We start from the raw sequence: 23,498 nt of genomic DNA, 5'->3' as shown, positions 1-23,498 counted from the left end.
CATATGTCATTTACCTCTTATCAGTTTGGAGATACAGTATACTTGATAATTCAGGGACCAAAAAAGGAAGGAAATTCTGAAACAAACTGCTTCTACATACAGCAAAAATTAGCTCTACAATCATGCTGTTCCAAACAGCTGATGAATCAATGGAACAAAAAGCTTAAAAAACTGTTCCACACAAGAACATGGTCATAAACTAATTGCTGATTTATGAGCCTGCCCTGTATCTTCCCTTTGTTTTTCTTTCTCATATTCTGGATTCTAAATATTTATGCTCCATTGTTTCCTCACTATTTCTCCTGCAACTCATGAAACTGCCCCCAATCTACTCCCTTGCTGCCAGCCACCTCCCATGCACAACCTAAATGCTCAATGTAAGTAAGGGTTCTTGAGCTCCTCCTTTAATGCTCCACTGCCTCCCTCTATCCTACTCTACTTCCACATTTCCAGCCCCTCCCCAGGTAAGACTGATACTCAACCAAGTTACAATGCCCACCAAGGGGGGGAAGACCAGGCTGACTGACGAATGGTTTATTTATTTATACAATCATGTCAGAATCATCATGACTATGACTATGATAGTGAGAGGGTGAGAGGGAGAGAAAATGTTGCCCACAAGTTAACCAATTTATTGCCTTCTTTTTTCCACCTGCCTGTCTGTTGCTCAGTGCTTCTTCTGATTGTGGTGAATAGTAATTATTTATATAAACATAATTATGCAGTAATACAATGAATCAATAATGCTTTTCTTCTTTCATAAATTAATAAAATTTATTTATGGAGACTTGATTATGTGAATACAATTTTCTCAGTGCTGTAAAAATACTGAACTGCAGCACACAATAACCTGTGCCACAAAAGGATTTTCTGGGCAATCTTCACAGTTCTTTGCGATATTATCTGTTAAGGGGTCAAATATTGTAGAGAAGAATGGTAAAATGAATTTTGTGCCAGAACATCCACACTTACTCTATTTTTACAGTCATTAGTCAAATAACAGCATCATACACTGATCAGTCAGAACATTATGACCACCTACCTAATAGCCAGTATGTCCACCTTTGGTACAGATAACAGTGGCAACATGGCATGACACAGAAGCAATGAGGCCTGAATAGGTCACTGAAGGGGGTGGGAACCACATCTGCACACACAAGTCACCTAATGCCCATAAATTCTGGGGAGCGTGTTGGTGAGCTCTGATGCCATATTCAATCACATCCCAAGTTCAGATCTGGTGAGCTGGGCGGCCAGCACATCAACTGGAACTCAACACTGTGTTCCTCAAACCACTTCATCTCACGCCTGGCCTTGTGACATGGTGCATTATCTTGATGAAAAATGCCACTGCTGTCGGGAAACATGATCATCTCATGAAGGGATGTACGTGATCTGCAACCAATGTACGATACTCTTTGGCTGTCATGGTGCCTTGCACAAGCTCCACTGGACCCATGGATGCCCACGTGAATGCTTCCCAGAGAATAATGGAGCCACCATCACTTGTCTCCATCCCACAGTACAGGCGTCAAGGAGGTGTTCCCCTGGAAGACAACAGATTTGCATCTTCCCATCAGCATGATGAAGAAGGTATCAGGATTAATCAGACCATGCAATTATCTGTCACTGCACCAACATTCAGTGCGGATGGTCATGAGCCCATTTCATTTGTAGTTGCTCATGCAATTTTAACAGTGGCTCTTGCATGGGTTGGCGGCTGTAGATACCCTTCGTTAGGAGTGCTTGGTGCACTGTGTGTTCACACACACTTCTACTCTGCCCAGCATTAAAGCCTGATGCTAGTTCCGCCACAGTTTGCCACCTGTCCTGTTTTACCGGTCTGACCAGCCTACAATATTTGACATCTGTAAGGAGAGGTGGCCACCCAACCCCAAGATGTCTGGATGTGATCTCACCTTTGTTTCGCCAGGTGTTGAAGACGCCACCACAGCACTCCTCAAATGCCCAAAAAGTTGTGCAGGTTCTGAAATACTCAAGCCTAGCCTCTGGGCCACCACAAACTGCCCTCGGTCAAACTCAGATTGTGCGCCTTCCCCATTCATTCTACACAAAGACAACATGCTCACCGATACTACATGCACCACATGTGTGTCTGACTAGCAGTCATTCCTCATCAGGTGACATTGCTATCATCTGGATGGGTTTATACTGATAGTAGGTCAGTGGTCATAATGTTCTGTCTGATCAGTCTATTTATACAATGCCAACTGGTTGTATTTTTCTTTCTCATACACGATCAATCGAAATACACACAACAACGAATTTTTGTGCGTAGCAAAGCCTAAAATCATCTGTTGTGTTAAATCTAACTAACAGTGGAGAAGTATTACTGACTCTAAGAACAAGACATACTACTAAATTAATAATAACACATCATTCAAATACATTGCAAAGTCACATAAGACTTTAAAAACTACCAGAGCCTTCTGTTGCAGGCAGTAACTTGCTGGTGAAATGAGTACAGCACTGAAATGTACTGCTGAGCAGTTACAACAAACAGACCTCACCTTGGAAAAGGTAATCTTCAGTATTCTGATCTGGATTCTCAGATGCACCAGCAATATCAAATGGACTTCTACCAGCTAACATCTCATAAAGCAGGACTCCAAGTGCCCACCAATCAACACTGTGAAAATAACATCACTGTTAAAATAACATTCAATGTTAATTATGTTTTTTAGAACTGTTCTTGCTGTTTAATGGCATTAGAGCTGGGTGTTTAGTATTACTTACTCTTTGATTTGCATCACATAACATTGTAATTTAGTTTCTTTAATTGTGTGTTTTTAGAACTGCCAATTCCACATTAACTGTGCTTCTGAACCAACCAACCCTTTCATTTTATTAAAAATAAGTGTATTACCTAAGTTATAATAAAATATTAAAGCTGGTATTATAATTGCATTATTTTTCTCTATTTTATACACATAATTCATTTCACAGCTGCTGATATACATTTGTAATGTTATTACACTGCTGTTTCAACTTCTTATGGTAACTGTAGACGTCTCTGACTTGTTGACCATCATAATAAAACATTCTATCAAATATAAATATTGAGATCAATATAAGGAACTCTAAAAACTGGCACTATTACAATGTGCATTCTCTAAAATGCCCCATCCATATTTCACTTACAGCTTCCACACTGACTTACCCAAAGATTTATATCAATATTTCCGTATGTATATTAGGAGCAGAAACAGGCATCTTTATTTCTTTTCTGGCATACATATATGCCTCAGCTCACTCTCTTCTTTACAACAGATTGAATAACTAATAGCAGTTAATTCTAGAAAATTGAAAATTCATTTTATAAAACTGAGACACCCATTAAATTCACAATTTCAACCTACACTCCATTTACTATAATTAATCGCTCTAGTTTTAAGTTTAGCATGCTTGTATGCTTCGATGGCCTCAATCGGTTCTATGGCCGTAAGTTATCTAAGCACAGTCAGCATGCCAAGTCACATTTTGTTATTTACTTATCTGATGCTGTTTACTGTACAATTTCCCTTTAAATGTGATCCTAACATCTCTTTCTCAACATGGATTCTAGGGGACAATTCCCCTTCAGCTACACATTTTGGAACTCTCTCCACCTACTGACCTGTCCAAAAAGAAACTGTTTAGAACACAACAATATCACTGTAATGCGTAGAAATATTCAAATAAAAATTTGATCAAAGCCCTTGTGGTTCTTTCTCCATTGTGACTTTTATTTGCAATACATCTTATCAAATTTACAGTTTTCAATTTGTTAAGCAGATTCTATTTATTTGGATTACGAGTGGGTTACAGGAGAGAGGATGGGGAGACTTGAGTAGAAGGTCTATGTGCAATGGGTTAGCCAAGATTGAGGCCAGGAGGATTACAGAATCAAAGCATATGTTGCACGGGTAACTCCTATCTCTGTAGTTCAGAAAACTGGAAGATTCCATATGGCACAGGTTGTGAAGCAGAACTGAACTGAAGCATATTGTATTCAGCAGTGTGTTCTGCTACTGAGAGGTCAATTCACCTCTTAGCCACAGTTTGGCAGTGGCACTTGTTCTGGCAAACTGCTGGTTGGTGGTTATGGCCACATAAAATGCTATGCATATATCACCACAAAGCTGGTATATGACTTGACTGCTTTCACCTGTGGCCTTCCATCTGCTGGCATAGGTTTCGCACCTGAGTCTTCCGCAGGGATATGACTTGTGGAAATTTACTGGGAATGGGAGTAGCATAGGGATGGACCAGAATGTTGCCTAGCTTGGGTGGGCAGAGGAATACCACTACTCCTAAAGTGGTATTCTGCTTTACCAAACCTACACAACATTCTGGTCCATCCATGTGCCACTCCCACACCCAACCATTTCCCATGTAAAACATCCAGCTTCAAGACCTGCCCAATTCAACCACCTAGCACACCAAGCTCTAGTTCTGTCTCACACATATCCTATCCCACCACTTGGAAACCAGTTGTGTCACACATTAACTCTGGTGCAATTTCTGCACAGCATTTTATGCAGGCATTGCCATCAACCAGCTCTCCACCAGAATGAATGGCCAATGCAAAATGGTGGCATGTGGAACACACTGCTTAGTGCAACATGCTTGATATCAACAGCTGCTTCACTATCTCTGCCATCTGGATCCTTTGCAAGCTTTTCGGAACTACATAGAGGTGATTTATCCTTGCAACACATCCTGTGTTTCCATGATCCTCTTGTGACACGAACTCACCAGCTCTGGTGCCAGTGTTCTGCATTCCTGTCCTATGCACTTACTTCCTCCCTCTGAATTTTTAGTCATCCTTCCCCAGCCCCTCCTTCTATTTCCTGCCTTTTTTCTCCATCTATGCATCCCATCTAACTCAACCCCTCATCCCTGTCTACCTGCTGGACTGCAGTCCCCGCATTGTGTGTTCAGCCAGCACAATGTAGCTGCACAAATGTGTGTAAAATACATATGTGTGTGTGTGTGTGTGTGTGTGTGTGTGTGTGTGTGTGTGTGTGTGTGTGTGTGCGCGCGCGCGCGCGCGCGCGCCAATACTTCTGTCATTCAGTGAGTTGTCTCCCATGCATCTAAATCACTAACATTCTGCCAGAACTTTCCTCGCAAAATAATAAGGGCTACAAGGTATCAAAATTCAATTTCCACAGCTTGTTTTCTGGTGGATATGAAACATGCTGACTTCAGCTTTTGTCTTCCTCTTCTACTACATCACATCTAGACACTTTCCAAGTTCCTAGTACATTTGTGACCACTGAAGTGTTGGTGTACTTTTACATCAGATATTAATGACTTCCAGCAAGAGTAGATTACCAATTCTTTTCAGACTGATGCTTATGTGACAGCAGTTCCAATACGGTATCAATACAGAGGGAACAGACTGTGTTCAGGCACAAACTCCCTGCATTGATGGCCAAGCTGCTCGTACGGATCATGGCAAACATATTCAGTGGACAGTGCTGGAGACTTACCTAGCTGACTTAATACAGCCCCACAGTGTGGGACATAAAGCTTGCTTATTTGCATGAAATGATTTTTTAGTTGTTACACTAAATACATGAAAACTTTGGTTCATGGCTCTGGATTTTAATTAGGTTTGTAACTTGGACAATGAAGCTGCTCGTTCATTCTACTGTTGCTATTCATGACCTACACTTGACTGTAGATCTGCTGTACACCACAGTGACTTTCAGTACAAACTATACACCTGAGTATCCTGTGGGACAGTAAAGACAACATCAACTGTTGAAAACATTAGTGTGTGGAAAACTCATCTTGTTCACAAAATCAAGATTAATTTGAGAGCAATGCTACTGCTAGTAAGACCATCTGTGCCAGAAAACTGACTGCTGGGTTTAATATGTCTCTGGAAAACACACTGCCAGCAAACAATCTTAGTATGAGTGCTGTCTTACAAACCGCATAAATGTATAAGAAGGTTTTTATAAACACAAAGTATATAAAACTTGATCTAGCAACAAACACAAGCATGTAACATGGTCTGACAAGTCTATGCCTACGTTGTTTACTACTACTGGACATATTTACTTTTGAAGAAGACCAGGTGAGACTGCTCCCAGCTGTGAAGCACAGTGGAAGTTCAGCAGTGGTTTGTGTGAGCATAATATGATTTTCAATGGGTGATACTGTTACAATGAAAGAAAAGCCAACTAGTTAAGTCCATGAAACAATCTATAAGAAGGGGTGTATTCAGTGGTGGTAGTATTGTTTCTAGCAAGTGACTTCATCTTCCAAGATCATAGTACTAGCATTCACATGGCTAGAACTGTCAGAACAGGTTTGATTATGGGGATGACACAGCAAATCATCTGTAGTCCCTACAACTGCTGAGTTTCTGTACTACTGAGGCATTATGGTATTTATTGGAAAAACAACAAAGAGCCCATTACCCTTCCGCACATCCATCAATGCTAGGGGTTTGTAAGTGAAACTGGTGCTAGTGAGCCCCTAGAGATCAATATCTCATCAAACTGGTAAGTGGTTATTTTTATTCAAGTAAATGCAGTGATATGAAATTATGAAACATAGCTTTGGTCGTGTTTTTAAATTATTATTTATGATCTGTAACAAAAATAATTAACTATATACAAACCCCAAAATGGCACTCACGTAACACACATAAAACATAACAGACCTAACTTTCTTATAGTTTATCAGTGTGGGGAGCATGGATACATATAAGTGACAACAGCATTCACACTAGCTTTCAAGCACCAGCTCGTTTTCTAGCAAAACTCACATAACCACCCAAATTCAAACACATAACCACACAGACACCAAAATGTACACTCCTGAATGCAGTTTTCTGAGCCGATGGAGGTAGGGAGGGAGCAGGGAAGGATGCAAGGAGGTGGTAGTGGGAAAGAGACAAAAGAACACAAAGCGTAGACTGGAAAGCAGCATAGTATGAGGACATGGCAAGTAACTACCTGTTTACTCATATGAAGACCACTGTCAAACTGTGGCAAACTGCAAATTTGACCATCCAGCTGCCATTACAACACAAATGACTTCAACAGCTGCTTCGCTACGCAGACCGTTTGGAGACTACCTTTCACCACACTTTTTTCTGAACTACGTACATACCTAGTGAGGTGGCCCAGTGGTTAGCACACAGCACTCCCATTCGGGAAGACAATGGCTCAAACCCACATTTGGCCATCCTGATTTAGGTTTTCCATAATTATCTTAAAATCACTTCACACAAATGCCGGGATGGTTCCTTTGAAAGGACATGGTCGACTTCCTTCACCATCCTTCCCTAATCTATAGTCTATTCACCGAGAGCTGGGATGAAACACAAACAGTGTCACGTGAGCAACTACGATCATTTCCAGAGAAAGCATTCGGTGTTCACGTGATACGTAGGGGTGTGGAAAATCCTTGGCGCACGCTTTGCAGCTGGCGGCGTTCAGCTGGCTGCCGAGGTGTCACAGCGGACCATGAGAAACCTGGGCAACAATGTACGAAATAAATTTAACAATAATGTTGAAATAACGTTAAACTGAGTTCATTCTGTCGAAGCAGATTTATTTTCATTCAGGTTGCTAACAAAACGCTCCATTCAAACACAATTAATTGTTAATTTTAATAAAATACCAGTAATAATAATGATAAAGGACGAAACAAGGGTCACTCTGTCAAACTTGAACCATTTTCATTGAAGTTCATAACAAACCGCTCCTCTCTCTGCTCTATAATGCAGTCTAATTTCCACATTTGAGTTTCCACTTTTTCTACGACATGGAGGACGCACTTGTTCCAATCCTCTGCTTCTTCTAGTAGTACTTTCACTTCCGGCATTTTGTATGTTTTGTTTTTCGCTGCAACACAGCCTTTGATTCTGTCCCACACTAACTCGATGGCTTTAATTTACAGTGGTACGAAGGAATTCTGAGAACAGTTTTCCTTGCATTCTTCGCCATTCCATCTATTGCGTATTTGTTGTGCGCTGTTCTGTGATTTTTAACTATATCTAAAAGTTCTTTCTTCAGCATACCATCTTCGAAATCGATGTTTTTAGATTTTAGTCTCTCTGATATTTCATGCTTATTGGAATTCGCATTGGGAACTTTTTCTTTTCTCCGAGAATGGTATGGCGCGTTATCAAGAACAATAACTGCATTTTTCTGAAGCCGAGGAAGAACATCTTGAAACCACTTCTCGAAGGTTTCGGCGCACATCTCCTCATGATAATCTTCACTTTTCTTGGATTCAAAAGTCCACAAACATACTTCAAGGAACCCTGCTTTGCTGCCAATGTTTGCGATAATCAGACGTGATGGGCCCTTGCTTCCGGTGGATAATCCGGACATGCCTCGTGATGACTGGGTGTTGTGTGATGTCCTTAGGTTAGTTAGGTTTAAGTAGTTATAAGTTCTAGGGGACTGATGACCATAGATGTTAAGTCCCATAGTGCTCAGAGCCATTTGAACCATTTGATAATCCGGACAGAAATGCTTGTTTTGAGGAATTTATAGTGTCATCTACCCAGACGTAACTTCGGGTATGTCCTGCGTTCACCCATGTCTCGTCCAAATAGTAAATGGGTCTGCCTTCATCTCTCAACCGTTTAATGGTTCGAAGATAACGCCACCTCCATAAAATGATGTCATCCCTGTCTATTAGCATGCTATCGCGCCCACGCCGGACATATTTGAAATTCATTTCTCTCACTAACTTATAAAATGTAGTTCTCCGAAAATTGCCCGGATCTGCATCTTCTTTGACTCTAAGCACTTTGTGAATTGTTGGCAATTCGGTACAAAAAAAAAAAATTCGTGTACTTCGTATCACATTTCTATCAAAGTCATCAACACTTACAGAAAGTTTCTGTCATAATTTTCCTTTCTTGGGAGACTTCAAAGATTGTGTGGCCTTGTACTCACTTATCACACAATACACTGAAGAACATCCAACACCTGTAGCTGCAGCTGTTTTCGAAACAATGTCACTCATCGACTGCTCTGGATGTAACAGTCCCGTTTTAAACACATTAAGCACCATGTGCTTCTCAGAAGAACTTAATGATTTCTTCTTTGCTCGCTTCTTTGGTGGACTCAGAACTGACACGTCGACCTCGCTCGCTGAATCCGTGGATGACATGATGAGGACAGCCGTATGTGATGCTAATGAAATAAGTGAATATATAAAATAAGAAACCATGCGATGCTATTGGATAAACAGTGAATGCTCAGCGTGACTATAAATACATATACTTAGCCTAATAATCAACAACTAGCCTTTCAAGCGTCTTTACAGATGAAATTAAGGTATCTCGAAGTCACCGCTGTACAACACCCACTAACGAGCTCTCACCTGCAACTGAGACGGCCACACTGAGCGCAGCGCCTGCGAACCGCACAATGCATCGCTCATAAAGGGCAAACGGTTGCACCCATCACATTCGAACAAACTACAAAATTAAATTCAAACCTTTCTGAAACTTTTCTCGCTTACACCCCCACAAAAAAAATTTAAAGGGGAAAAGTTTGTCGCTTACTATATTTCGTATGATGATTTGGTAAAAGTTCTGCATCAGACGTGAGATTTTAATTTATTACTTCACTATTACACACTCTAATGGGCAGAAAATTTGCAGACGTCATCAACATATAGTACTGAAGGCAATTATAAAATTATTTTGCTGTGCGACACACAGTTTAGGAGATACGGCGTGATCAATATAGAGTAACGCGAAAAAACAACTTTTCCGAAAGCTTAAATATTTCTCTTTTTCAGTGACAATAAATTTTAATGTAATGTAAAAAAAGGTGTCTGAAGGTAGTTCTCGGATCACTTGATCATGTTCAGGTGCCAAATTATAAAAAACTCGACTTTCATTTTTTAATTTCTAAGGCCCCTGCCTTGTACACCCCTCAACGGCAGCGCTGTGGTCACACGCCTTGCCGTGTTTACAGTACGTCTCTTGTTTCGGTGGATGGAGTATAGTGGGATCAATGACCTCACTGTTTGGTCCCATCCCCCAAATCAACAAACCAACCAACCAAACAAACAAACAAACAACCACGCACATGGGAATTCTCTCCCCAGCATATCCTTGCACTCTCATGATCCCCCTGGCCTTAAACTACACTAACCTGTTCCACTGCCTCCTCTTACCTTTTCCTTTCTCTCTTCTGTCACCTCATTCCTCCTACATCCTGATCATGTACTGCCTTGTCCCACTGCTCTCCCCTCCCCACCTCAATTTGGGCACTCATTTTCTGTTTTCAAAACCACTCCCTTCCCACTTCTGTTTTTTTTCCCTCCTTTCTCCCCCCCCCCCCCCCTTCTCCCTCACTTCCTACATTTTTTATACTCTACCCTATGTACTTTTTCTTTCTTGTGTGACCGCGGAATCATCAGTCTGAAGACCTGCCTCTTTCCAGCTAGCCCCTCCTTGTGTCCTCCTCTACTCCCCCCTCCCCGCCACCATCAGTTCAGGCACCTTCTTTCAATAACTGAATGTCAATATAAATCTTTCTGTGATTACAGGGTTCTATTTTGGAAGTTGTGTGGTTGTCTATGTGAATGAGTGTACTACTCCCATAAAAAGAGCTAGTGTGAATGCTGTTTTGTGGTAAGTGTTTCTGTGCTCCATGCATCGATCTGCCATAGGTGAGAGGTTGCCTTTCTTTTATTTTAAATACTGCTCCATCCCAGAATTTCCATTATTGTTCAACTTAATTTCCAACACACACACACACACACACACACACACACACACACACACACACACACACACACACACACAATAAACTCACAGCAATTGACTATACTGTGAAACTCAACATTCTCTGAATTGCAGAAATACCGATAGGTATCACTCGCTCCATTAAGTTAAAGAAGTACATACACACTGTGTTCCCCAGCGGTAACTCAATGACTCAATTAACTACTACTTCTGACAGTTTTAAATTAATTATTATTTTTGTATCCCTTCACTGTTTTCTGTTATTTCCAATGGGTGCACAGTAATTATATATTAATTAGTATCCACAATTCATTTAATAAGTTTTCTAGGAATTTCACACTTAAAGCCAGTAGATCAGCCTCACATTAAAAGCTTAAAATCTAAATATTTTCCCTTTGCCCTTCATTCCCACTTCAAACTACTTTTTCATTGTCTTCACAGAATTTTTAGCACAGAAGCTGAACAGCGTAAGTATTAAATATTGTTATTCAAGGATGAAAATTTAATACTGGGAATACGTTGTTATTACACTTTCTTTCTAATTAAAATTATGTGCTTGACCAGAATTTGTATCTGAAACACGGCTTCCATGGGCTGCCTTTCATGACTGAACTACCCATTTTTTATGGACCACTTTCTTCAAACCCTTTCAAGCATTCCTCACACCATAACTATCAGAGAAACTATTCATCACCATTGATGCCACCACCCTACACATGCACATCCCCCAAGACCCTGCCCTTGTTGCTGCCAAACACTACCCCTCCTGACATAAAACAGACTTTCAAAAGTAAAATACCACTTTGTTCTCCTGTTTTCAGTTTGTGTTTGTTATTACACATTTCCATCACTCGTGTATCGGATACCACTATATTAAAATTGTACAGGGCCAAATTATTATTAGATCATGCAATGTATGTGAAATTTATCATCATGGCTATTTTACACTGTCAGAAATAAGAATAGAAAAATTGTATTTGATACAGATCTACAACCTCATTCCTTATGCTCCTGACCAACAACATCCTGAGTGATGATTCCTACTCCTTTCATGAGAAGAAAACAAACAAATTTGGAGCAATCTTGGGAATCCATGACACCTTCATGTACAAACTCCCTATGTGCCACATAGAAGAAACCTCCACTGCCACCCAAAATCCAAACCCTCTTGTCTGGTTTACATCCACTGTGATATCTTCATGGCCTGGATTCGTAACAAAGACACTTCCCTCTCATTCCTCCACAACTTCAATAAATTCTCTCCCATAGCTTCATCTGAGCTTCCTCAACTCAACTAGTCACCTTCCGGAACATTGTCACTATACCTTTCCAATGGATAAATACAAATCCCTGTCCAAGTCAATTTAAGCCTTCCAATTTATGTCACCCCTTCCATACTAAAAGGTCTCTCCCACACAGTCTGGTCAACCAGGGGTGGAGCACCTGCAGTGATGAGCAATACTGTGTTCTATACACTGTAGATCTGCATAGGGCTTGACAGACTAGCCTCCAACTACTCTGCCAACACATCCCCAATGCCATATCCACAGATGCCCCTAATACTGTGACCACCCTATGTGTCAACTGCAAAGGAGTCCCACTTTACTATCCAAAATTACCCCAAACTAGAACAACTGAACTGCATCCTTTCACAAGGGCTACAACTACCTCTTATTATGCCTGAAAATGAGGAACATCATCCTCCTCACATCTTCAACAATGGTGTTCCTCCACCTCCTTTGTTTACGAAATACCCCGGTCCATCCTTATTATGCCTGAAAATGAGGAACATCCAACCCACAATCCTCCTCACATCTTCAACAATGGTGTTCCTCCACCTCCTTTGTTTACGAAATACCTCGGTCTATCCTTATGCCCTACGTACTCTCAAATCTCTGTCACATAGGTCTTATACCTGTGATAAACCCAGGTACATAACCTGTCCTTTATACCCACCCAGCACGTTCTATTCCAGTCGCACAATAAGAATACACTGCCCTATTAGAGACAGGGTAACATGAGAAGCTACTCATCACTTATCACCTCTGCTGTAACTTAGGCACTATGCACAGCATTTTATGAGGACATGGCCACCAACCACCTGTCCACACAAAAAAATTGCCACTGCCAAACTGGTTTCAAGAGTAGAAGTGACCAGCTGACCACCTGGTCCAATGTGTGTTTCCGAGCTCATGCCTTTTGTGCAACCACACAGAATTATGTAGATGGGAACTGCCCCTGCAACATATTTGATCCTACATCCTCTCAATTTCTCCTAATCCTTGTCCACACCCTCCTCCATCCCTGTCACCATGCTCTGAACTTCCCTCTTTATACACTCAACTAACTCACTTGCTCACTCACTCACTACTCTTCCCCGTATCTCTCTTCCCCCACTGTCTTCCTCTCCATTCCTCCACTACACTGCAGGCCACATGCGAGTCTGCTGCCAGCACAAGAGGAGTGTCCCACTCCTATCTCTTCCACATTCTGTCTCTTCTTCCCAGTCATCAATCATCCTTCTCTCAACTCCTCCCTCCCCCTTTACCCTCCACACCCTCTTTTTCCTCTCACCAACTACAACCAAAAAAAACACTTACCCCAGCCAATCTCCAGTGCTGTACAATGTAGTCAGATGGGACAATTTAGTAGTAGTAGTAGTAGTAGTAGTAGTAGTAGTAGTAGTATTTTGTGTGTGTGTGTGTGTGTGTGTGTGTGTGTGTGTGTGTGTGTGTGTGTGTGTGTGTTTTTTCTGCATAGTCTCTCCTCACTCGAGTACAACACATGAAATATTCATACAACCCCATCAAGAAAGTCTTTCTTTGAGACGTTGTTCAACAGGCGCATCATACAGGGCTGAATATTGCTTATGATGTCAAAGTGTTGACTCTTCATGCGAATTTCTGCACTTTCTTTCTTTCTTTTATTCTTGTCTCTCTCTCTCTCTCTCTCTCTCTCTCTCTCTCTCTCTCTCTCTCTCTCTGTCTCTCTTTTGGTAGATTTTTCATTGCTAACACTATGCCTCATTGCTCATGATGATTTTTTTTTTCTTTCAGAAAGAACTGTCGATGCTTTGCATTTCAATCAAGTCATAACAAGCATCTATGCATTACTGTTTTTGTTTGGGACACTTCATAAACACTTTTCTCTTATTCAAAATGTTCTACAGTATGTCCTGAACATCTGACATAGAAATGTTGCACCATTCCGATTTGTGACACAACGATATTGATACAATATGGTGGCACCTACATTACTTAGGGCCCTGAGACACTGGGATGCCACAGCAGGTCTGCTGGCAATGTAAAACATAAGCACGGGACGCAATGGAGCCTCCTACATCTGGCATCTACATGAATGTGGCAGGCCTGCCAGCAAGTTATGGCAGCACTCGTACCAGGACACCTGTAGACCTGCCAAGAACTACCTGCCTAATTTTAACCACCCACTTGAGCGCTATGGATAGTTTTGACACCAAATCTTTTATCTGTAAGATTCAGAGGAGTTCTGCAACTTAGGATACTCCATCTCAGAACTATTCAACACGTGAGCTAAAAAAAGTGTTGGGAATTATGAGGGTCATAAATGAAGCTCAGTTCAAAGAATAAGCCTCTCCATGTTACAGCCACATTCAAACTGCTTACAATAATGCTCTTTCTGAACTCTGGCTTCCTGGAGATCATGGAAATTATCGACCCTCAATTTCCTCACAGCTTGTTCCTGACGCTCCACTCCAACACAAGAGCATTACATCACAGTCAAAGCGCTTTCACTATCTGGGCTATGAAAGTTTTCCTCAAAGCCTACTTCCAGACCGAAATAGTTGAGCTACATCTCCTGCTACAACAGGTGATGCTAATGGGCCACATCATCAGACACAATAGAATTCAGACATGATAGCATTATTTTAAGAAAAAAGATGCGTAAACAAAGGAAACAGATTTCTGACTTCTGTCTAAGTCATTTGTAAATTGAACTTCAGTTTATAATAATGTGCTTTTCAAATAAAAACTGAAAAACTCTTCTATGTAAACTTTACAATAACAACTCAAACTGTAAATATTACTACGTACAATGAATAATTACCTACTAAGTACACACATCATGTAAATGTTTTCGTCTCGTGAGATTACTTTCCTTAAAACAATGACCTTTTTTGTCAGTTAATCTTGGGAGATCTCCACTACCTTGTCAAATGAACAGAGTAACATTCTCAGGATACTGCAAAATTTAGCACTGTAATTTCTTAAATATTTATAAAGAGTCAAATAGCCCATAAATATCTTGATCAGCAATGAAGAGATGTACCCAGAACTTCTTTTTTTGGATTCCCTTTTTATTTTGAACCTACACATAAAGTCTGTAGCTCTCCTACTGAGTGGAGGCTGAAGGCATTCCTCTGGCAGCTCTAAATTCAGATTGCAATGAATACCACAGAGACAGGCTGGACAGTGAAGGGAGGCGTGTTTATAGCGATAAGAAGTGCAATAGTATCGAAGGAAATTGACGGAGATCCGAAATGTGAAATAATTTGGCAGGCTCAGACATGGTAACTGGATGTCTCTATAGGTTCCCTGGCTCAGCAGCTGTTGTGGCTGAGCACCTGAAGGATAATGTGGAAAATATTTCGAGTAGATTTCCCCACCATGTTATAGTTCTGGGTGGAGATTTTAATTTGCCAGATATAGAGTGGGAGACTCAAACCTTCGTAACGGGTGGCAGGGACAAAGAATCCAGTGCTTTATCTGAAAACTACCTTGAGCAGTTAAACAGAGAACCGACTTGTGGAGATATATGTCACCATCTGGTGACAAACAGACCTGAACTATTTGAGGAGGAGGAGGAGATTAGTGTTTAATGTCCCGCCGACAACAAGGTGATTAGAGATGAAGCACAAGCTCGGATTAGGGAAGGATGGGGAAGGAAAGTGGCTGTGCCCTTTCGAAGGAACCATCCCGGCATTTGCCTGAAGTGATCTAGGGAAATCACGGAAAACCTAAATCAGAATGGCCAGACATGGGATCGAACCGTCGTCCCCCTGAATGCGAGTCCAGTGTGGTAACCACTGCGCCACCTCGCTCGGTTGAACTATTTGAAACAGTTAACGCAGAACAGGGAATCAGTGATCATAAAGCGGTTACTGCATCAATGATTTCAGCCGTAAATAGAAATATTAAAAAAGGTAGGAAGATTTTTCTGTTTAGCAAAAGTGACAAAAAGCAGATTTCAGAGTACCTGATGCCTCAACACATAAGTTTTGTCTCAAGGACAGACAGTATTGAGGATCAGTGGACAAAGTTCAAAACCATCATACAATATGCATTAGATGAGTATGTGCCAAGCAAGATCGTAAGAGATGGAAAAGAGCCACCGTGGTACAACAACCAAGTTAGAAAACTGCTGCAGAAGCAAAGGGATATTCACAGCAAACATAAACACAGCCAAAGCCTTGCAGACAAACAAAAATTACACGAAGCGAAATGTAGTGTGTGGAGGGCTATGCGAGAGGCATTCAATGAATTCGAAAGTGAAGTTCTATGTACTCACTTGGCAGAAAATCATAAGAAATTTTGGTCTAATGTCAAAGCAGTAGGTGGATCAAAACAAAATGTCCAGACACTCTGTGACCAAAATGGTACTGAAACAGAGGATGACAGACTAAAGGCTGAAATACTAAATGTCTTTCTCCAAAGCTATTTCACAGAGGAAGACTGCACTGTAGTTCCTTCTCTAGACTGTCGCACAGATGACAAAATGGTAGATATCGAAATAGACGACAGAGGGATAGAGAAACAGTTAAAATTGCTCAAAAGAGGAAAGGCCGCTGGACCTGATGGGATACCAGTTCGATTTTACACAGAGTACGCGAAGGAACTTGCCCCCCTTCTTGCAGCGGTGTACTGTAGGTCTCTAGAAGAGCATAGCGTTCCAAAGGATTGGAAAAGGGCACAGGTCATCCCCATTTTCAAGAAGGGATGTCGAACAGATGTACAGAACTATAGACCTATACCTCTAACGTCGATCAGTTGTAGAATTTTGGAACATGTATTATGTTCGAGTATAATGACTTTTCTGGAGACTAGAAATCTACTCTGTAGGAATCAGCATGGGTCTCGTAAAAGACGATCGTGTGAAGCCCAGCTCACGCTATTTGTCCATGAGACTCGGAGGGTCAGAGAAACGGGTTCCCAGGTAGATGCCATGTTTCTTGACTTCCGCAAGGCTTTCAAAACAGTTCCCCCCAGTTGTTTAATGAACAAAGAAAGAGCACATGGACTATCAGACCAATTGTGTGATTGGATTGAGGAGTTCGTAAATAACAGAACGCAGCATGTCATTCTCAATGGAGAGAAGTCTTCCTCAGTAAGAGTGATTTCAGGTGTGCCGGAGGGGAGTGTTGTAGGACTGTTGCTATTCACAATATACATAAATGACCTTGTGGATGACATCGGAAGTTCACTGAGGCTTTTTGTGAATGACGCTGTGGTATATCGAGAGATTGTAACAATGGAAAATTGTACTGAAATGCAGGAGGATATGCAGTGAATTGACACATGGTGCAGGGAATGGCAATTGAAGCTCACTGTAGACAAGTTTAATGTGCTGCGAATACATAAAAGAAAGATCCCTTATCATTTAACTACATTATAGCAGGTCAGAAACTGGAAGCAGTTAATTCCGTAAATTATCCGGGAGTACGCATTAGGAGTGATTTAAAATGGAATGATCACATAAAGTTGATCATCAGTCAAGCAAATGCCAGACTGAGATTCATTGGAAGAATCCTAAGGAAATGCAATCCAAAAACAAAGGAGGTAGGTTACAGTATGCTTGTTCGCCCACTGCTTGAATACTGCTCAGCAGTGTGGGATCCATTCCAGATAGGGTTGATAGAAGAGAGAGAGAAGATCCAACGGAGAGCAGCGCGCTTTGTTACAGGATCATTTAGTAATCGCGAAAGCGTTACAGAGATGATAGATGGAAGACTCTGCAGGAGAGATGCTCAGTAGCGCGGTACGGGCTTTTGTTGAAGTTTCGAGAACATACCTTCACCGAGGAGTCAAGCAGTATATTGCTCCCTCCTACGTACATCTCGCGCGAAGAGACCATGAGGATAAAATCAGAGGGATTAGAGTCCACACAGAGGCATACCGACAATCCTTCTTTCCACGAACAATACGAGACTGGAATAGAAGGGAGAACTGACAGAGGTACTCAAGGTACCCTCCGCCACACACCGTCAGGTGGCTTGCGGAGTATGGATGTAGATGCTGGCGTCCTGTACTACCAGACCAGAGCACTGTCAGCAGAGCAGCCAGCAGAGCTGCCATGGCATCCCAGAGCAGTATGGCCCTTAATGCTACCTGCTCAGAAGTGGCTGCTGAAATACACATATGTTGTTTACAGTTGTTAGTTCAAGCTGCCACTATAGTCAATGTGGTAACACGACTTGCACACCAAGAATAAAATCAGTCTCAGGACTTTTTGGATGGAAGGTGTACATGCTCTAATTGGCGTGATCTCAAATCTGTCATTTTACATAACACTCAATCATTCATAGGATCAGTAAATACAATGTGTATTAAATAAGATAAATTTTATATTTGTGAATAGAACATTATTGAAGTATAACATATTGATTTTGAGCCCACAGTAAAACCTACTTATCTATAATCACAATAAGTCAATGATAGAACGAGAAGAATGCTACTGATGATTTATGAGAGACTGCCATCAACTGGATCAGTAACAGAAAAAGAATTTTGTAAAAAGAAAAGAAAATCTCTCATCTAAGAAAGAACAGTTGCATAAAACACACACACACACACACACACACACACACACACACACACACACACACACAGGGAGGGAGGGAGGGAGGGAGGGAGGGGGAGGGGGGGGGGGGGGGAGAGAGAGAGAGAGAGAGAGAGAGAGAGAGAGAGAGAGAGAGAGAGAGAGAGAGGCTTCATTTCTGAGTCTATGATTGCTTGATACCTGAAGCCATAATCCTCTCCACGGAGGATTTCTGGAGCGATGTAATTTGGTGTTCCACAGAATGTTGAAGTGGTATCACCAGGTCTGATACCTTCCTTGCACATACCATAATCAGTCAATTTGATATGGCCTTCGTGATCAAGGAGCACATTATCAAGTTTCAGATCACGATAAATTATGCCTGTAAACACACAAGTTGAAAAAGAAATCAAAACATTTTTACTGCCCAGATTTATAAAATAAAATGCTATATTTTGTTTCTTAAAAATGAAAGTTAGCATCTGCATACAATTCTTCAAGCTACAAGTTTGAAACAAAAAACACAAAAATTCAATGTAAAATTAAGTGTGAGAAACAATTACACAGTCTCTTGGCAAAGAGATGCAACATTGCTGATGTGACTATGTACAGGATGGTAATAAATAAACTTTTGTTACTCAAGCCACTCACACTATGAATGACGTTCTGACTGTTTGCTGCACAATTTGTGTTGTTAGAAGTGTCAGCATCATGACTTACTATTAAGCACCACTGCTGGTATAGTGACATAGTGTTGAAACACAAGCTTCAGTGTGCATTACAGTTGCAAACAGTCAATACGTTCTGGACAAAGGGAACAGGGTTGTACTTGTAAAGCTGTTTTATCAAAACAACAATAATAGTGTTGCTCCTCTTTCTGCACCACGGTTGAAGAACAAGATTCGCAAGTCTGAATTAACTAGTACTTTGAGAATTGCTCCTGGGAGAGGCAGACGGCCAATTGTGCCACAGACTGTTGAAAACGTTACTGTTGGCCTGGCTGAAAATTCTGGATGCAACATGGGATATTCAAGCAGTGCACCAGCTGTGTCATGACAGCTGGGTGGTCCATTGTTCAAAAAGTGCTGCAAACAAATGTGAAATTGTATCTCTAGTGCAGTTCCAAGCAGTTGTGAACGCATTCAGTCATCACAGTGAACAATGTTTGCAACGTGGAGCATAAACATGGTGTTCAATTAACAAATGGTGTTACCCTCTCATGTGGAAATTAAAATGTGCATCTTTCAATGGTTTATTCACTATTGCTCTTCCAAGTACCCTTACAAATGTTTTCATAAAGTTTCACTGCCCTAAGATCACTTGTATTTAATGAGAGCTCTCCCAAGCAGTGATAGTTAAATTACAATCAACCTGTATAATGTGCTAATGTTACTTATTACCCATAGTTAGTATGTCTTACAAAATTTATGAGAGCAGTGTGTTGTATCTTTATTGGCTATTTTGCTTCACAGTTTATTACAACACTGAGATTTAGATGATGTACTGTAAGTGAGAGGCACAGAATTTTGAAGGCGATAAATAACTTACAGCACCCATGTAGCCGACTTATGAGAGAATGACTTTTTTTTCACCCTCTTCACATGGGATCTAACACACTATTAACATTAATGAATGGTCTTACAAACACTTGAGGGCATCTACTTAACAATTCCTACTATTATGGTGATAATGATTGGACTTGTCTTTGATAACAGATTAGGTGATGTCTATTGAATGCATATGCCCTGGCACTTACCTTATTGCCTGTGTGACATCACAGGTAAAGGATGTCCAGCAACAGAACCCCTCACTTTGAAATTAAATTTCTCAAAAACTAAGATTTGGTGAAGAATTTGCAAATGGTTTTCACATCAGTTCCTTTTGTAACATTAAATCATGTTTGAAAACTGTGCCTTGTTGGCAAAGGATTGTGTTCTAACCTATGGTATTCCAATACCATAAAAACACATGATTTCAACCTCTTGGCTCAGTACACTAACCTCCTTTCATATTTCAACAGTAGAACTGATCGTTCCGAGCTGTGGTGCACTCTTTAGCCTATAGGCACTACATACTGTGATTACAATGCCAGCTGTTAGTGACTTTTCAAACTGTTTCAAGCCATTTGTATAAATTTTTTTACAGCTTTCCCAATAAACACACTATTTGTTGCAATCATCTATCTATCTTAGTTCTCGAGTCATTCAATTTTGAAATCAGGGCACCTGTGCTGGACACCCTGTAGTCTGCATTCAGATTAGCTAGCAGTTTTCCTCTTAAAATATCACTTGGGAGTGATATAACCATCTGGTAGCATTCCCAAGAGCACTGTAAACAATATGCTGACAGTTCATTGTTGTTTATTTTCTCAATTATTTGCCATTTCTGGAAGAGCAAAGATGAAATAGTCAGCAGGAATGAAGTAGTTTTATGTATGGTGGTATTTGGGTCAAACAATGATCCTCTGTTAAAATGATAATGCATTCCTCAGACACTAAAGTAGATAGCAGCTACTATTTAAGTGCTAGCTGACAACTTTTATGCAACACATTCCTTAGTCTTGTTGCATCTCTTAGATAATACATGAATTTCTTTGCGATTTCTCTCAATGCTCCTATACCTGAATCTCATCAGTTCCTAAACTTGAAAAAATCTGGCAACTGCCTCTAGTATAAACTAACTAAATAATTAGTCTATACATAAGTTTCAATTCACATGATTTTTTCCTTTGTTGTGTTTGTAAACATGTTTAAAAAGTTTCAGAGCAGTGTCGACCATATTGGATATTTAGTCAGTCTGCTGCCAAAAAGAATTATATGATTTGGTAGTATCAGTGATTGTGTTTTTATATAAAAGTGATTAAGAGAATTTGAACTATATTTTGCAATGGGATTGCAATAAAATGCAGATTTCAGTGAAAATGTTGTGAGTAAAAGAAGAATTTTTGAGTGGTATAAGTGTTTCAAGAACGTCATGAAAGTATTAAAAATTATCACCATGCATGCTCTAGCACATCATCAACTGATGAAACCATGGAAAAAGTGAAACAATCAAATATGAACGATCACCAATCACAATCGGAGAATTTACTGATTCTGTTAGCACATGAACTGGCTTATTCAAGAAATTCTTTCAGAATTTTTGGGTATGAAATGTGCAGCACCAAAATTTGTTCCAAAGTTTTGAATTTAACAAAAACAACAGCAAATGTATGTTGCTCAGGAGTTGTCAGATGAAGTCAACAACATGTCAAACTACTGAAACATGCTATAACAGATGATGACTATGTGCATGAAGCAGAAACTAAGACTAACTCTTTCCAATGGAATGGAATGTCACGATAACATTGGTGGCCAGTGACAGATGGCATCCTAGAGATGCTGTAAAAATGACTCAAAGATATTATTTGCACATCTCAGTTGTTTCACCAGAAATCTGTACTCTTAGGTATGGTATTCATGCACCACATGGGTATATGAGCATAACTGTATCCATGTGCCACATGTTATGGAGAATTTTCCTTAGCAATAAAATGAAATAATTACATTTCATTAACAACAGCAAAATAATTATTTAACAATATCTTACAATGTCATAATGTGTGAAACTTGTGAAAATTATTGTTATTTTGGAGGAGATGATTTTGCATGTGAGGAATGTGACAGAAGTAAACAACTGGTCAGGGGCCCAACATGTTGTTGGGATCTTTTCTGTTAGAGTAGTGCTGGCATGTGGACTCAAAATAGAACAAAGTAAAGTATGTCTTTAAACTATAATTTTTATTTGACCCGACCACCTGCTTACATTAAACAAATCATGATATAATGTTAAGATTGACAAAGAACTGAGTGGTTGTTTCATCCCCTAGAAAGCCGAAAGTAAACTGTAACTTCGGCACAATTTTCACAGTGAGCAGAGCTGATTAGCATTATAGGGAGCATTCTGGATTGTCAAAAACGAAAAAACCTCAATAAATGTGAACAAATGTGAAGGTTATTGTCACTGTGATCTTCAGTGACCTGAGTTCTTGCCACAAGGTTCAAGAAAAAACTGGATTCTGGTCCAGCAAATGCTTTTAATCTGCCAGGGAGTTTCATATCATCCCATACTCCACTGCAAAGTCGAAAATTCATTCTGGACACATGACCAGGTTGTGGTTAAGCCACGTGTATGAACAATATCCTTACTTCCAGGACAGCTAGACCTGCAAAGTTCACAAAAAATCTTCATTAAGTTTAGAAAGTACAAGATGAGAAACTGGCAGAAGTATAGCTGTGAGAACAGGTTTTGAGTCATGAATGGGTAGCTCAGTCAGTACAGCACTTGCCTGCAAAAGGCAAAGCTGTTGGGTTCGATTCCTGGTCCGGCACATAGTTTTAATTTGCCAGGGAATTTAAATGAAGATAAGATACACATCTGTGTCAAGCAATCTAGGGGGTGGATGAATACCCAGGTTTGTTGCAAAATAAACCAAATTTTTGCATCATGATAATACATCTGCTCAAACTCAAGCACTTATTCATTAATTTTTGGCCAAAAGCAATACTGTAATGATGCCCCAGCCCCCACAGTTGCCAGACAGCCATATGTGACTTTTTTGTTGGCAAAAAAGAAAGAAAACTTAAAGAGTCAATGTTTTATATGCATACATGAGACTAAAAAGGCTTGGTTGTGACACTTAAAAGCTATTCCTAAATCTGGGCCTCAGAAGTATTCCAGGGATTGGACAATGCTCAGCTACAGGTGTATAAAAAATAATAGGGACTCTTTTAATGGGTATAATATTGATGTAGATGAATAAATAAAATTCTTTGCAAAAAAAATTCGCATTTTTTAACAAACCTCTCAAATTTTGTGTGATCAACACAGTGCAAGATTTATCAGTCAGATTACTAAAATTTTATAAAGAAAGTAAACTGGAAAATAAAAGGCTTCATAATTATCACCAATGAAATTGAAT

The 23,498-nt window shown here is 40.3% G+C and overlaps 1 protein-coding gene across 5 annotated transcripts in view; it reads right to left on the bottom strand.

The window, feature by feature from the left end:
* LOC124775093 (atypical protein kinase C) overlaps window positions 1–23,498 on the bottom strand; it is a 759,938-nt gene that overhangs the window by 154,898 nt on the left and 581,542 nt on the right. For all 5 annotated transcript variants that reach the window (XM_047249906.1, XM_047249905.1, XM_047249907.1 and 2 more), the window contains 2 exons: window positions 18,740–18,920; window positions 2,532–2,650 (listed from right to left, as the gene is read on the bottom strand). In XM_047249906.1, coding sequence (XP_047105862.1) covers window positions 2,532–2,650; window positions 18,740–18,920 — 300 coding nt within the window. The remainder of the gene's footprint in view (window positions 1–2,531; window positions 2,651–18,739; window positions 18,921–23,498) is intronic.

The sequence above is a fragment of the Schistocerca piceifrons genome, chromosome 2 (assembly GCF_021461385.2).
Source record: "Schistocerca piceifrons isolate TAMUIC-IGC-003096 chromosome 2, iqSchPice1.1, whole genome shotgun sequence".
NCBI lineage: Eukaryota > Metazoa > Arthropoda > Insecta > Orthoptera > Acrididae > Schistocerca > Schistocerca piceifrons.
The sequence above is the reverse complement of the archived record's forward strand: the minus strand, read 5'-3'. Positions and strand labels throughout refer to the sequence as shown.